Source organism: Sciurus carolinensis, chromosome 6, assembly GCF_902686445.1.
Source record: "Sciurus carolinensis chromosome 6, mSciCar1.2, whole genome shotgun sequence".
Lineage (NCBI taxonomy): Eukaryota > Metazoa > Chordata > Mammalia > Rodentia > Sciuridae > Sciurus > Sciurus carolinensis.
This window is the reverse complement of record NC_062218.1, coordinates 129373797-129386483: the sequence shown is the minus strand read 5'-3', so window position 1 is coordinate 129386483 and position 12687 is coordinate 129373797. Positions and strand designations below refer to the sequence as shown.

Sequence of the window (12687 nt, the reverse complement as noted above, 5' to 3'; positions counted from 1 at the left end):
TATACCACATTTTCTTTATCCATTCATCAATTGAAGGACATCTAGGTTGGTTCCACAATCTGGCTATTGTGAACTGAGCAGCTATGAACATTGATGTGGCTGTATCTCTGTAGTATGCTGATTTTAAGTCCTTTGGGTATAGGCCAAGGAGTGGGATAGCTGGGTCAAATGGTGGTTCCATTCCAAGTTTTCTAAGGAGTCTCCACACTGCTTTCCAGAGTGGCTGCACTAATTTGCAGCCCCACCAGCAATGTATGAGTGTACCTTTCTCCCCACATCCTCGCCAACACCAATTGTTGCTTGTATTCTTGATAATCGCCATTCTAATTGGGGTGAGATGGAATCTTGGGGTGGTTTTGATTTGCATTTCTCTTATTACTAGAGATGTTGAACATTTTTCCATATGTTTGTTGATTGCTTGTAGATCTTCTTCTGTGAAGTGTCTATTCGTTTCCTTAGCCCATTTGTCGATTGAATTATTTGCATTCTTGGTGTAGTTTTTTGAGTTCTTTATAGATTCTGGAGATTAGTGCTCTATCTGAAATATGATTGGCAAAGATTTTCTCCCACTCTGTAGGCTCTTTCTTCGCATTGCTGATAGTTTCCTTTGCTGAGAGAAACCTATGTAGTTTGAATCTATCCCAGTTATTGATTCTTGTTTTTATTTCTTGTGCTATGGGAGTCCTGTTGAAGAAGTCTGGTCCTAAGCTGACATGTTGAAGCTCTGGACCTACTTTTTCTTCTATAAGATGCAAGGTCTCTGGTCTGATTCCGAGGTCCTTAATGCATTTTGAGTTTAGTTTCGTGCATGGTGAGAGATATGGGTTTACTTTCATTCTGTTGCATATGGATTTCCAATTTTCCCAGCACTATTTGTTGAAGAGGCTATCTTTTCTCCATTGCATATTTTTGGCCCCTTTGTCTAGTATGAGAAAATTGTATTTATTTGGGTTTGTGTCCGTGTCCTCTATTCTGTACCATTGATACACCTTTCTATTTTGGTACCAATACCCATGCCGTTTTTGTTACTATTGCTTTGTAGTAGAGTTGAAGATCTGGTATTGCGATACCCCCTGCTTCACTCTTTCTGCCAAGGATTGCCTTAGCTATTCTGGGTTTTTTATTCTTCCAGAGGAATTTCATAATTGCTTGCTCTATTTCTGTAAGGTACATCATTAGGATTTTAATTGGAATTGCATTGAATCTGTATAGCACTTTTGGTAGTATAGCCATTTTGACGATATTAATTCTTCCTATCCAAGAACATGGGAGATCTTTCCATCTTCTAAGGTTTTCTTGAATTTCTTTCTTTAGTGTTCTGTAGTTCTCATTGTAGAGGTCTTTCACCTCTTTTGTGAGATTGATTCACAAGTATTTTATTTTTTTCGATGCTATTGTGAATGGGGTAGTTTTCCTAATTTCTCTTTCTGAAGATTCATCACTTATGTATAAAAATGCATTAGATTTATGTGCATTGATCTTATATCCCGCTACTTTACTGAATTCACTTATGAGATCTAAAAGTTTTCTGGTGGAATTTCCTGGTTCCTCTAAGTATATAATCATATCATCAGCAAATAGGGATAGTTTGAGTTCTTTTCCTATTCGTATCCCTTTAATTTCTTTGGTCTGTCTAATTGCTCTGGCTAGAGTTTCAAGGACGATGTTGAATAGAAGTGGTGAAAGAGGGCATCCCTGCCTTGTTCCAGTTTTTAGGGGGAATGCTTTCAGTTTTTCACCATTTAGAATGATATTAGCCATGGGCTTAGCATAGATGGCCTTTACAATGTTAAGGCCTATTTTTTATTTACAATGTTAAATCCCTATTTTTTCTAGTGTTTTGAGCTTGAAGGGGTGCTGTATTTTATCAAATGCTTTTTCTGCATCTATTGAAATAATCATGTGATTCTTGACTTTGTCTATTGATATGGTGAATTACATTTATTGATTTCCTGATGTTGAACCAACCTTGCATCCCTGGGATGAAACCCACTTGATCATGGTGCACTATCTTTTTAATATGTTTTTGTATGCGATTTGCTAAAATTTTGTTGAGAATTTTTGCGTCGATGTTCATTAAGGATTTTGGTCTGAAATTTTCTTTCCTCGATGTGTCTCTGTCTGGTTTAGGTATCAGGGTAATATTGGCTTCATAGAACGAGTTTGGGAGGGTTCCCTCCTCTTCTATTTTATGGAATACTTTGAGAAGTATTGGGATGAGCTCTTCTTTAAAGGTTTTCTAGAACTCGGCTGAGAACCCATCTGGTCCTGGACTTTTCTTTGTTGGTAGGCTTTTGATGACTTCTTCTATTTCATTACTTGAAATTGGTCTATTTAAATTGTCTATGTCCTCCTCGTTCAGTTTAGGCAATTCATATGTCTCTAGAAACCTGTTGATGTCTTCGAAATTTTCTATTTTGTTGGAGTATAGATTTTCAAAATAGCTTCTACTTATGTTTTGTATTTCAATCATGTCTGTTGTGATATTTCCTTGTTCATTCTGAATTTTAGTAATTTGGGTTTTCTCTCGTCTTCTCTTTGTTAGTGTGGCTAAAGGTTTATCAATTTTGTTTATTTTTTCAAAGAACCAACTATTTATTTTGTCAATTTTTTGTATTGTTTCTTTTGTTTCAATTTCATTGATTTCAGCTCTGAGTTTAACTATTTCCTGTCTTCTACTACTTTTGGTGTTGGTCTGTTCTTCTTTTTCTAGGGCTTTAAGCTGTAGTGTTAGGTTGTTTATTTGTTGAGTTTTACTTCTTTGATTAAATGTGCTTCATGAAATAAATTTTCCTCTAAGTACTGCTTTCATAGTGTCCCAGAGATTTTGATATGATGTTTCTTTGTTCTCATTTACCTCTAAGAATTTTTTAATTTCCTTCCTAATATCTTCTGTTATCCATTCATCATATAATAGCATATTGTTCAATCTCCAGGTGTTGGAGTAGTTTCTGTTTTTAACTCTTTCATTTATTTCTAATTTCAATCCATTATGATCTGATAAAATACAAGGTAGTGTCTCTATCTTCTTGTATTTGCTGACATTAGCTTTGTGGCATAATATATGGTCTATTTTAGAGAAGGATCCATGTGCTGCTGAGAAGAAAGTGTATTTGCTCTTGGTTGGATGGTATAGTCTATGAATGTCTGTTAAGTCTAAATTATTGATTGTGTTATTGAGATCTATGCTTTCTTTATTCAATTTTTGTTTGGAAGATCTGTCCAGTGGTGAGAGAGGCGTGTTAAAATCACCTAGTATCATTGTGTTATGGTCTATTTGGTTTCTAAAACTGAGAAGGATTTGTTTGACATACATGGATGAGCCAATGTTTGGGGCATAGATGTTTATGATTGTTATATTTTGCTGATTTATGCTTCCCTTAAGCAGTATGAAATGTCCTTCTTTATCCCTTCTGACTAACTTTGGCTTGAAGTCCACATTATCTGAAATGAGGATGGATACTCCAGCTTTTTTGCTGAGTCCATGTGCATGGTATGTTTTTCCCCATCCTTTCACCTTTAGTCTATGGGTATCTCTTTCTATCAGGTGATTCTCTTGCAGGCAACATATTGTTGGATCTTTCTTTTTAATCTAATCTACCAGTCTGTGTCTTTTGATTGATGAATTCAGGCCATTAACATTCAGGGTTATTATTGAGATATGATTTGTATTCCCGGTCATTTGGTTCATTTTTTAAATTTTATTTATTTATTTATTTTTTTGACACAAATTGGTTCCTCCTTTATTTGACAGTTCCTTTAGGATAATTCCTCCCTTTGCTGATTTACTTCTTTGTTTTTAATCTCTTCCTCATGGAATATTTTGCTGAGAATGTTCTGTAATGCTGACTTTCTTTTTGTAAATTCTTTTAGCTTTTGTTTATCATGGAAGGATTTTATTTCATTGTCAAATTTGAAGGTAATTTTTGCTTAGTATAAGATTCTTGGTTGGCATCCATTTTCTTTCAGAGCTTGAAAAATGTTGTTCCAGGCTCTTCTAGCTTTTAGGGTCTGGATTGAAAAATCTGCTGATATCCATATTGGTTTCCCCCTGAATGTAATTTGGTTCTTTTCTCACAGCCTTTAAAATTCTGTCTTTTTTTATATGTTAGGTATTTTCATTATAATGTGCCTTGGTGTGGGTCTGTTGTAATTTTGTGTATTTGGAGTCCTATAAGCCTCTTGAACTTGATTTTCCATTTCATTCTTCAGATTTGGGAAATTTTCTGATACTATTTCATTGAATAGATTGTTCATTCCTTTGGTTTGTTTCTCTCAGCCTTCCTCAGTCCCAATAATTCTCAAATTTGGCCTTTTCATGATATCCCATAGTTCTTGCAGATTCTGTTCATGATTTCTTACCATCTTCTCTGTTTGTTCAACTTTGTTTTCAAGGTTAAATATTTTGTCTTCAATATCTGAGGTTCTGTCTTCCAGGTGTTCTATCCTATTGGTTGTGCTTTCTATGGAGTTCTTAATTTGGTTTATTGTTTCCTTCATTTCAAGGATTTCTGTTTGGTTTTTTTTTCAATATCTCTAACTCTTTATTGAAATGATCTTTTGCTTCCCATATTTGCTCTTTTAACTGTCGATTGATACGGTCATTCAATGCCTGCATTTGCTCTTTCATCTCATCGTTTGTTTCCCTGATCATTTTAATTATGTACATTCTGAACTCCCTTTCTGTCATTTCTTCTGTCATGCTGTCATTGGATTTTATTGATGTAACATCTAGATTTGTTTGGGGTATTTTCTTCCCTTGTTTTCTCATATTGTGCAGGAATCAGTGGATCATTAAGATATTGCAGATTTCCTCTATTGACTTATAATGTCCCTGAAGATTGCTGGTATATCCCCTCTTATCCTTCAGTAGCTTGAAGTCTTGGAGGAAGTTGATAATGCGGTGCTCCACAAGGAAGCTGCCTCTCTAAGGGTGGTGACCCTCAGGTGGGGTATATTCCCTGATAGTGGTCAGAGGTGCCTCCACTTGTTGACCAATGGTCATCCAAAGGGGAACTAGGCTGCGGGCTGAGGCATGGCCTGTTTGTGCCTGTGTCTCTGGTTTTACCATCCTTGTGGGAAAACCTCACCCGGCAGGGAAGACTCACCCGGTGGGGAGGTCTCGCTGGTCAGTTCCCCTCCTAGAGGTTCCCCTCAATCTACAACTACCACCTGGGCTAGGCTGCCTTCCTCTGCAACGTTCCCAGGGGCCTGGACCTACCTCCTGGGCCTGGGAGCCTCACCCTTCGCAGATGAGTCTCCTTAGGATGCCTCTCCTCAGAGAATCTGCCTGCAGTCCTGGAACCTTCGCTCTGCCCCTAAGCATGTCTCTGTGCGGCTCTTCCACCAAGAAGCCGCCTAGGTCCTGGAACCCTGCTCTACACCTAATCGCCTGGCTATGCGGCCCCTCCTCTGAGCCGCCACCTGGAGCCCCATACAATAGCTCCAAGTCCCAGAGACCTGCCTCACACCTCTTCCTCCAGACAGCCGCGAGGTGTTCCGACGCAATCACTAGGAGTCCAAGCAACTCACTTCGCGTCTCCTCCTCCCGCCAACTGCCCGTAGTCCTAGGCAGTCACTCCGAGTCCAAGTGACCCGCCCTGTTCCTCCTCCTCCTCACGGTAGCCCCCCGGGCGTTCAGGAGCGGTTGCTCGGAGAACAAGCAACCCACCTCGCTCCTCCTCCAGGCAGGCCACCAGTGTTCAGGAGTGGTCGCTTTGAGTCCAAACAACTCACCACTTGCCTCCTCCTCTGGCAAGCGCCTGTGGCTCTGATGCAGTCACTCCTAGACCAAGCGACCTGCCGCGCTTCTCCTCTTCCTCCGGGCAACCCCCTGGTGTTCAGAAGCGGTTGCTCTGAGTCTAAACAGCTCGCCACGCAGCTCCTCCTCTGGCAACCGCCTGTAGCTCTGATGCAGTCACTCCTAGACCAAGCGACCTGCCGCGCTTCTCCTCTTCCTCCGGGCAGCCCCCCCGGTGTTCAGAAGCGGTCGCTCTGAGTCCAAACAGCTCGCCACGCAGCTCCTCCTGAGGCAGCCACCCGGAGCCCCAGTGGTTGCTCCGAGTCCAGGCACTGTGCTGAGCAGCCACCTCTACGATGTTCCCAGTTGTCCGTGTTTACCGCTCCAGCGGGGGAAGGGGCGTCTCGCCAGGCAACTCTACTTCACAAAGTTCCCTGCGTTCCGGGACTACCGCCCCATCCGGGACGCCTCCCCAACGGGAGAGTCTCACCCGGCGGCTTTGAGTTGGTCCCAAGTCTCTCACTATCTCCTCTTTTGAATCCTGCGTCCTGGAGCGACATGAAATGCAGCCACCCTCTAGTTGACCATCTTGAAACCCCTGCCCTGTGCTTTGTACCCATACTTACCTACTCCCTGGTATAGTTCCCTGCTTCAGATCCCACCACACTAATCTTTGATGACTTTTTAGTCAAAATTAAATTTCATCCACTCTTTGCTGAAAACACTTGGTCTTCCTCCTGGATTCAGTATCTTTCTTACAGCTTCTAACTTCCTTCACTTGCTAGTCAACTTCTAGTATCTAAATTTGTTCACTATTCCCATCCACTCAGAAAAACATCTTGTCCATTGTCCCGCAGAAATATGCTTTCATGGTGGTGTGAATATAGTATTGTGAGAACACTGAGGGAAAAAGCACTTTACTTGGAGAAGTTGGGGAAAGTTTCTTAGAAGTGAAATTTAAAGTTGTTCTAGGAGCCAGGAGCAGTGGCACACACCTGTAATCCCAGCTACTCAGGACGCTGAGGCAGGAGGATCATAAGTTCAAGGCCAGCCGGGGCAACTTAGTGAGACCTATATCAAAATATAATTTTAAAAGGGCTGGGGATGTAGCTTAGTGGCAGAGCACCACTTAGTTCCATCCCCAGCATCAGAAAAATGGGGGGAAAAGTTGTTCTGGTAAACTGCTTTCTACTCATGCTGTTGTAATAGCTTTACAAGTTTGTTTTTCTAATAGTCTGCAAGATTGTAAAAGGCATGAATGAGTTCTTTGTGTAATGAATCTCATAATATATCATACATGGTGTGTGCTAAACATTTCTGGAAATAGTAACCGAATGAGTGTCTCCAGCCCCCTCATCCAGAAGCTACCTTACAGTGTTCTCTAATGCTTTTTTTCCTGAGTGTGCCACACTTCTTTTACTCTTCAATAATTAAGCCTGCTTTTCTTAATTCTGTACCATTATATATGTGGTTCCTTTTGCAGAATACTTTTTTTTTTTTTTTTTTTTTTTCTTCTGGGGATTGAACCCAGGGGCACGTGACCACTGAGCCACATTCCCAGTGCTATTTATTTATTTATTTATTTGGTGCTGGGGATTGAACCCAGGGCCTTGTGCTTACAAGGCAAGCACTCTACTGACTGAGCTATCTCCCCAGCCCTATTTATTTATTTTTAAAAAATTGTAGATGGACAGAATGCCTTTATTTTATTTGTTTGTTTTTATGTGGTGCTGAGGATTGAACCCAGTGCCTCACTTGTGTTAGGCAAGCACTCTGCCATTGAGCTATAGCCCCAGCCCCCCAGTACTCTTTATATTTTATTTTGAGACAGGGTGGCACTGAGTTGCTTAGCGCCTTGGTAAATTGCTGACTTTGAACTTGAGATCCTCCTGCCTCAGCCTCTCAAGTTGCTGGGATTACAAGTGTGCGACACCTTGTCCAGCCCTTTTGCAAAATACTTTTTTCTGCTTCTCCCACAACCTGGAAGCCCTCTTTTTGTCTTTAAGACTTTGTTCAGATGACATCTTCCTCACGCATTTGCAGACTTCACAGAACACACAAAAAAGGTCCTGTAAATATTTGTTAAATGAATAAACCAAGGAAGTTGTATTTCCTCTTAGCCATATTCTTTTCTGGATATATTGCTAATCAGCTTTTCTCAGCTGTTTTTAATCAGTATACCAGAATTCTTAATGCTACAGCAGTGTGAACTCCATTGATTACATCTGAGACTCTAAAAGTAATCAACATAATGAGCAGCTATTATATAATGTGGTTGATATTCTACGAGACATTGAACAATTATCTTTGCAGGCAGTACAGTGTTCCTAAAAGTCACCTATTATATTTCCTTCATGATTCTTATCAATATCCAGTGCAGTTCTAGTAATGTGAATGTTTTCCATTACCAGGTGCTAATGAACTGGCTGTGCAGAAAGCAAAGGCAGAAATCACCAGGCTCATAAAGGAAGAACTGATCCGACTGGTGAGTAAAACACTTCTTAGGGGCTAGTTTGTTTTGTTTTGTTTTGTTTTTGCAGAGGGTACTGGGGATTAAACTTGGGCACTTGACCATCCAGCCCTATTTTGTATTTTATTTTGAGATAGGGTTTCACAGAGTTGCTTAGCGCTTCACTAAGTTGCTGAGGCTGACTTTGAACTCTCAATCCTCCTGCTTCAGCCTCCTGAGCCACTGGGATTATAGGCATGCATGACTGGCTTAATAAATGTTTTTATAATAAATGCTCAAGGCCCTGGGTTCAATGCCCAGTACCACAAAAAAATGTATATTTTATTGATCTATACTATAAATACAGTTAAGTACATAAATCATGAACATATAGTTCAATGAATTTTTTTTACATTGGAAACTAAGCACTTTTATGTAATCACTAACCAAATCAAGAAATATTACCAGCATGCAGAAGCCTTCTCCATGTCCCTTCTACTATTTATCCCCCTCAAATATTACCATATTGTAACTTTTAAAATTGTAGATTTGTTTTTGTCTGTTTTTGAACTTCATGTAAGTTGATTCATATGCTATGTACTCCTTTTGTATTATTATTATAATACAAAATATATTATTTTGAGGCTATCAAGCCATGTTATTGTAGTAGCAATAATTTCATTTTCATGACTATAGTATTTAGTTTTATGAATATGCAACAATTAACTTGCATAGTACACTTGGGGTTATTCCAGTTTGGGACTTTTATGAATAACACTCCTACTTCCATGTCTCTTTGGTATACATTAATATGCTTTTTTCTTAGATATATATTTTGGGGCAGCATTGCTTTCTGTAAAATATTCAGAGTTTAGCTTTTTAGTAGATATCACTAAATGTTTTTCCACACAAGTTATACTAGTTTACTCTCTTTCCTGCAGTTTATGAAAATTCCAGTTATTCTGCATCTTTTCCAACATGTGGCTTTGTCAGTGTTTTTAAACTTGTGTAACATGAATTTGATTTTGGAAAGGCAGACCTTTACAAACTACCTTTCCAAAAGAGACACATACATCCTTGTATCTTCAGTGCCAGTTAAAGCTTATAAATTTTTCTACGACACATATTTTGGGATAAGGGTTTATTTTTTGTTTGTTTTGGTACCAGGGATTGAACCCAGGGGCACTTGACCACTGAACCACTGAACTACATTTCCAGCCCTTTCTCTTTTCTTTTTTTTTTTTTTAAATATTTATTTAGTTGTCAATGGATCTTTTATTTTTATTTATTTATTTATTTGCTTATTTATATGTGGTGCTGAGGATCGAGCCCAGGGCCTTACACATGCTAGGCAAGCACTCTACCCCTGAGCCACAACTCCAGGCCCCTCAGGCCTTTTTTATTTTTTATTTTTTATTTTTTATTTAGAGACAACTTTCACCAAGTTGCTGAAACTGGCTTTGAGCTTGGATCTTCCTGCCTCAGCCTCCCAAGCTTCTGAAATCACAGGCTTGGGCCACTGTGCTCAGCAGATAAGGAAATTTTTAAAGGAAATCTTAGCCTTACTCTTAAAAGTGTTTTTGAGCAACCCAGTGTGAATCCTAGCAGTTCAGGAGACTGAGGCAGGACGATTGTAAGTTCAAAGCCAGCCTTAGCAATTTGGTGACACCCTAAGCAACTTAGAAAAACCATGTCTCAAAATTTAAAAATGAAAAGGGCTGGGGATGTGGCTTATGGTTAAGTGCCCCTGGGTTCACTCCCTGGTACCCAAATAATAAATAAATGTGGTTTTGAGGGCTTTTCTAAAATTGCATTTACAGAATATTGTTTTAGGGGATCAAGGGCTTAAGACTATTTCACCAATGAGTGATAGAAATAGAACCACATAGTTGCAGATGCTACCACCCTTGAGTTGATTTACAACATACTTGTTAACCAGACATAGTGATATACATGTACCACTGTAATCCCAGCTACTGGGGAGACTGAGGCAGGAGGATTGCAAGTTTGAGTCCAGCCTGGGGAACAGTGAGACCCTTTCTTAAAGTAAAATTTAGAAATGGGGGAGAGATATGTATCTTCGTGATAAAGTGCTTGCCTAGCATGCTTAAGGCCTTACGTTCAATTCCCAGTACTGCGCAAAATAATAATATAGATATAAATAGCTATCACAGAGTACTTGGGTGTATACAGAAAAATGATCAGTTCATTGAACAGTTTCTTCTGCCTCAGTGCAGTAATAGCAACTTTTTTTTTTTAACTATCTGATAGAGTTTTATAAGTTGGTAAAGGAAATGATCTTTTCTGACCATGTACCTTTTATTTTCTATTGCAGCAAAATTCATACCAACCAACAAATAAAGGAAGATACAAAGTCTTATAAACATTTAGAAAACACTTTTTACCTGTGCTGGTCTGTGATATATGTGGCAATTGTCTGAAGTTTACAATGTATTGTAAATTAAGATTTTTAAAATTCTGTCTTGCTGATTTTTTAAATACAAGAAACCAGTATTTGCTAAAGAAATTTTCTGTCAGTAAGTACCCCACAACTATTCAAACTGTATTTAAGCAGGTCTGTTTTCAGAGTATGGTGTCCTTTAATGTAAAACAAATATTAATATTTTAAATATCTGGATAATATTCCAGAGGTTTGAAAAATGGAAACATTGGGACTTTCTGTTGAAGGTATTAAAGCATACAAGTCACTAAGGGGCTACTCACCCTCTTTCAGTGAAATTGCAATCATCTGAGAAATGGTAAAATCCTTTGTTATATTTTGTGTCAACCCCCACCCCCTTGAGCTTAAATCTTACTTGACTCACTGGAACAAACGAACTGGATTTAAGAATGTTAAAATAGAGATTTTACAAAATAAGTTTAGACTTTTTGTTTTAATTGTTATCATTATAAATTGGCAACAGTTGGACTACTTGTAGTTTTTGTAAATTAAAGATTTGTAGTATGAGAATTTCTTGCATTTCCTTTCAGTGCAAAGAATTTTAGTATTTACTCCTTTTGGGTTCCCTTTGCAACCTCTGACTCTATGCCTAGGTACTAAATCATTTTTCATCTTTAAGAGAAAGTGATTGTAGCCTATAAATATTCAATATGATTCCTTCCCCCTCCAAAAGTGTTTATTTAGACATCTGTACATATGGTATGTACAAATGCCCTACTACTTTTAATCTGATTTTCCTTCAGGATTATTGAGTAGGTGGTGAATTTTTTTTCTTTAGGAATGTTAATATATACCAGTACCCAACTCTTAGATAGAATTTAGCATTTCTTGGTGAAATTTAGTGCATAAGGAATCAAAAATTATATTTTTGAGCCCTCAAGATCAAATTCCTAAATATTCTAATTTAAATGACTATAATTGGGTAATCTACTATTCTTTTCAAGACTCCTGGTGTATTAGAATTTCATATTGTAACTTCTTGAAAAAAATTTTTTTCAGGAAGTAAATAGGTGCATTTCTTAAATTAAGAGACAGAAAAGTTCTTTATTCTTGATTTACAGTTTTAGAAAAGAAAAAATCAGAGCCTACTTAGTTAAAACATTTTAATATTACCTTCAGTGGCTAAAATGGCAATCATTACTTCTTCAATATAAAAGTATCTGTACTAAAAACAGTAAGATATAATTGCAAAATATTCTGAGGACCCTCACACATCCATTCTTTCTTGAAGAAGAGATAAAATTCATGTAACAACACAACCAAATAAACCATTTACTCTAAAATTCCAGGCATCGTGGGCTCCTTTTTTCCCCCCTTGCTAGTTTATTTATTTACTTATCTTTATCACCAGTGGCAGTTTATTTTCGCTAATAAAATGTATCACAGTCCCACATTGGTGACAATTGGTGCTCCCTTCTGCCTACTGGATCACTTTGAGATTCAGAGGTTTACATCATTTTAGCATTTCCTTCATGTTTGTATATCTAGTCATAATGTGCCATTAATAGTATTTTGCTCTAAAATGAAACAATTCTGTTAGTACATTTTTTTAGTGTCAAGCTGACTGATTTTTAAAATTTGAATGATGTACAGACTTTAATTTGTTTTTTAATGCAAATCAATATTTGCTCATGTTTTCTTAATTCCTTATAAAAATAAAGTCAATTCAACCTGCATTTTTCTAATATTATCTTTTCCTCTAATGCTTTCTCTTCTACTGTTTCTCTAACTTTGTTTATATTTGTAGACACCTGAGAGAAGTATTATACTCAGTGTATCTTTATAAAAATTTTCTAACAGTTTACTATCTAAAATACTTAGATTTCTAGTTCTAAAAATGTCTTCCTGAAGAAGCCTCTTAGTCTTTGATATCCCCCCCACCTCCGCTGGGGATTTGAACCCAGGGCCTTGTGCTTGCAAGGCAATCACTCTACCAACTGAGCTATATTCCCAGCCCCTAGGCTTTGATACTCTTATTATTTAGCCTAAGCAAATGTAGATGAATTAATAGGTTAATTTGCCTGTTAGAGTTTTATA

At 38.1% G+C, this 12687-nt stretch overlaps 1 protein-coding gene across 6 annotated transcripts in view; it reads left to right on the top strand.

Annotated features, from left to right (window-relative positions):
* The window catches only part of Ddx46 (DEAD-box helicase 46), an 83675-nt gene extending 71349 nt beyond the window's left edge, over positions 1-12326 (top strand). For all 6 annotated transcript variants that reach the window (XM_047555914.1, XM_047555913.1, XM_047555911.1 and 3 more), the window contains 2 exons: positions 8152-8225; positions 10525-12326. In XM_047555914.1, coding sequence (XP_047411870.1) covers positions 8152-8225; positions 10525-10572 — 122 coding nt within the window. In that variant the 3' untranslated portion in view covers positions 10573-12326. The remainder of the gene's footprint in view (positions 1-8151; positions 8226-10524) is intronic.
* Positions 12327-12687: the final 361 nt, after the last annotated feature.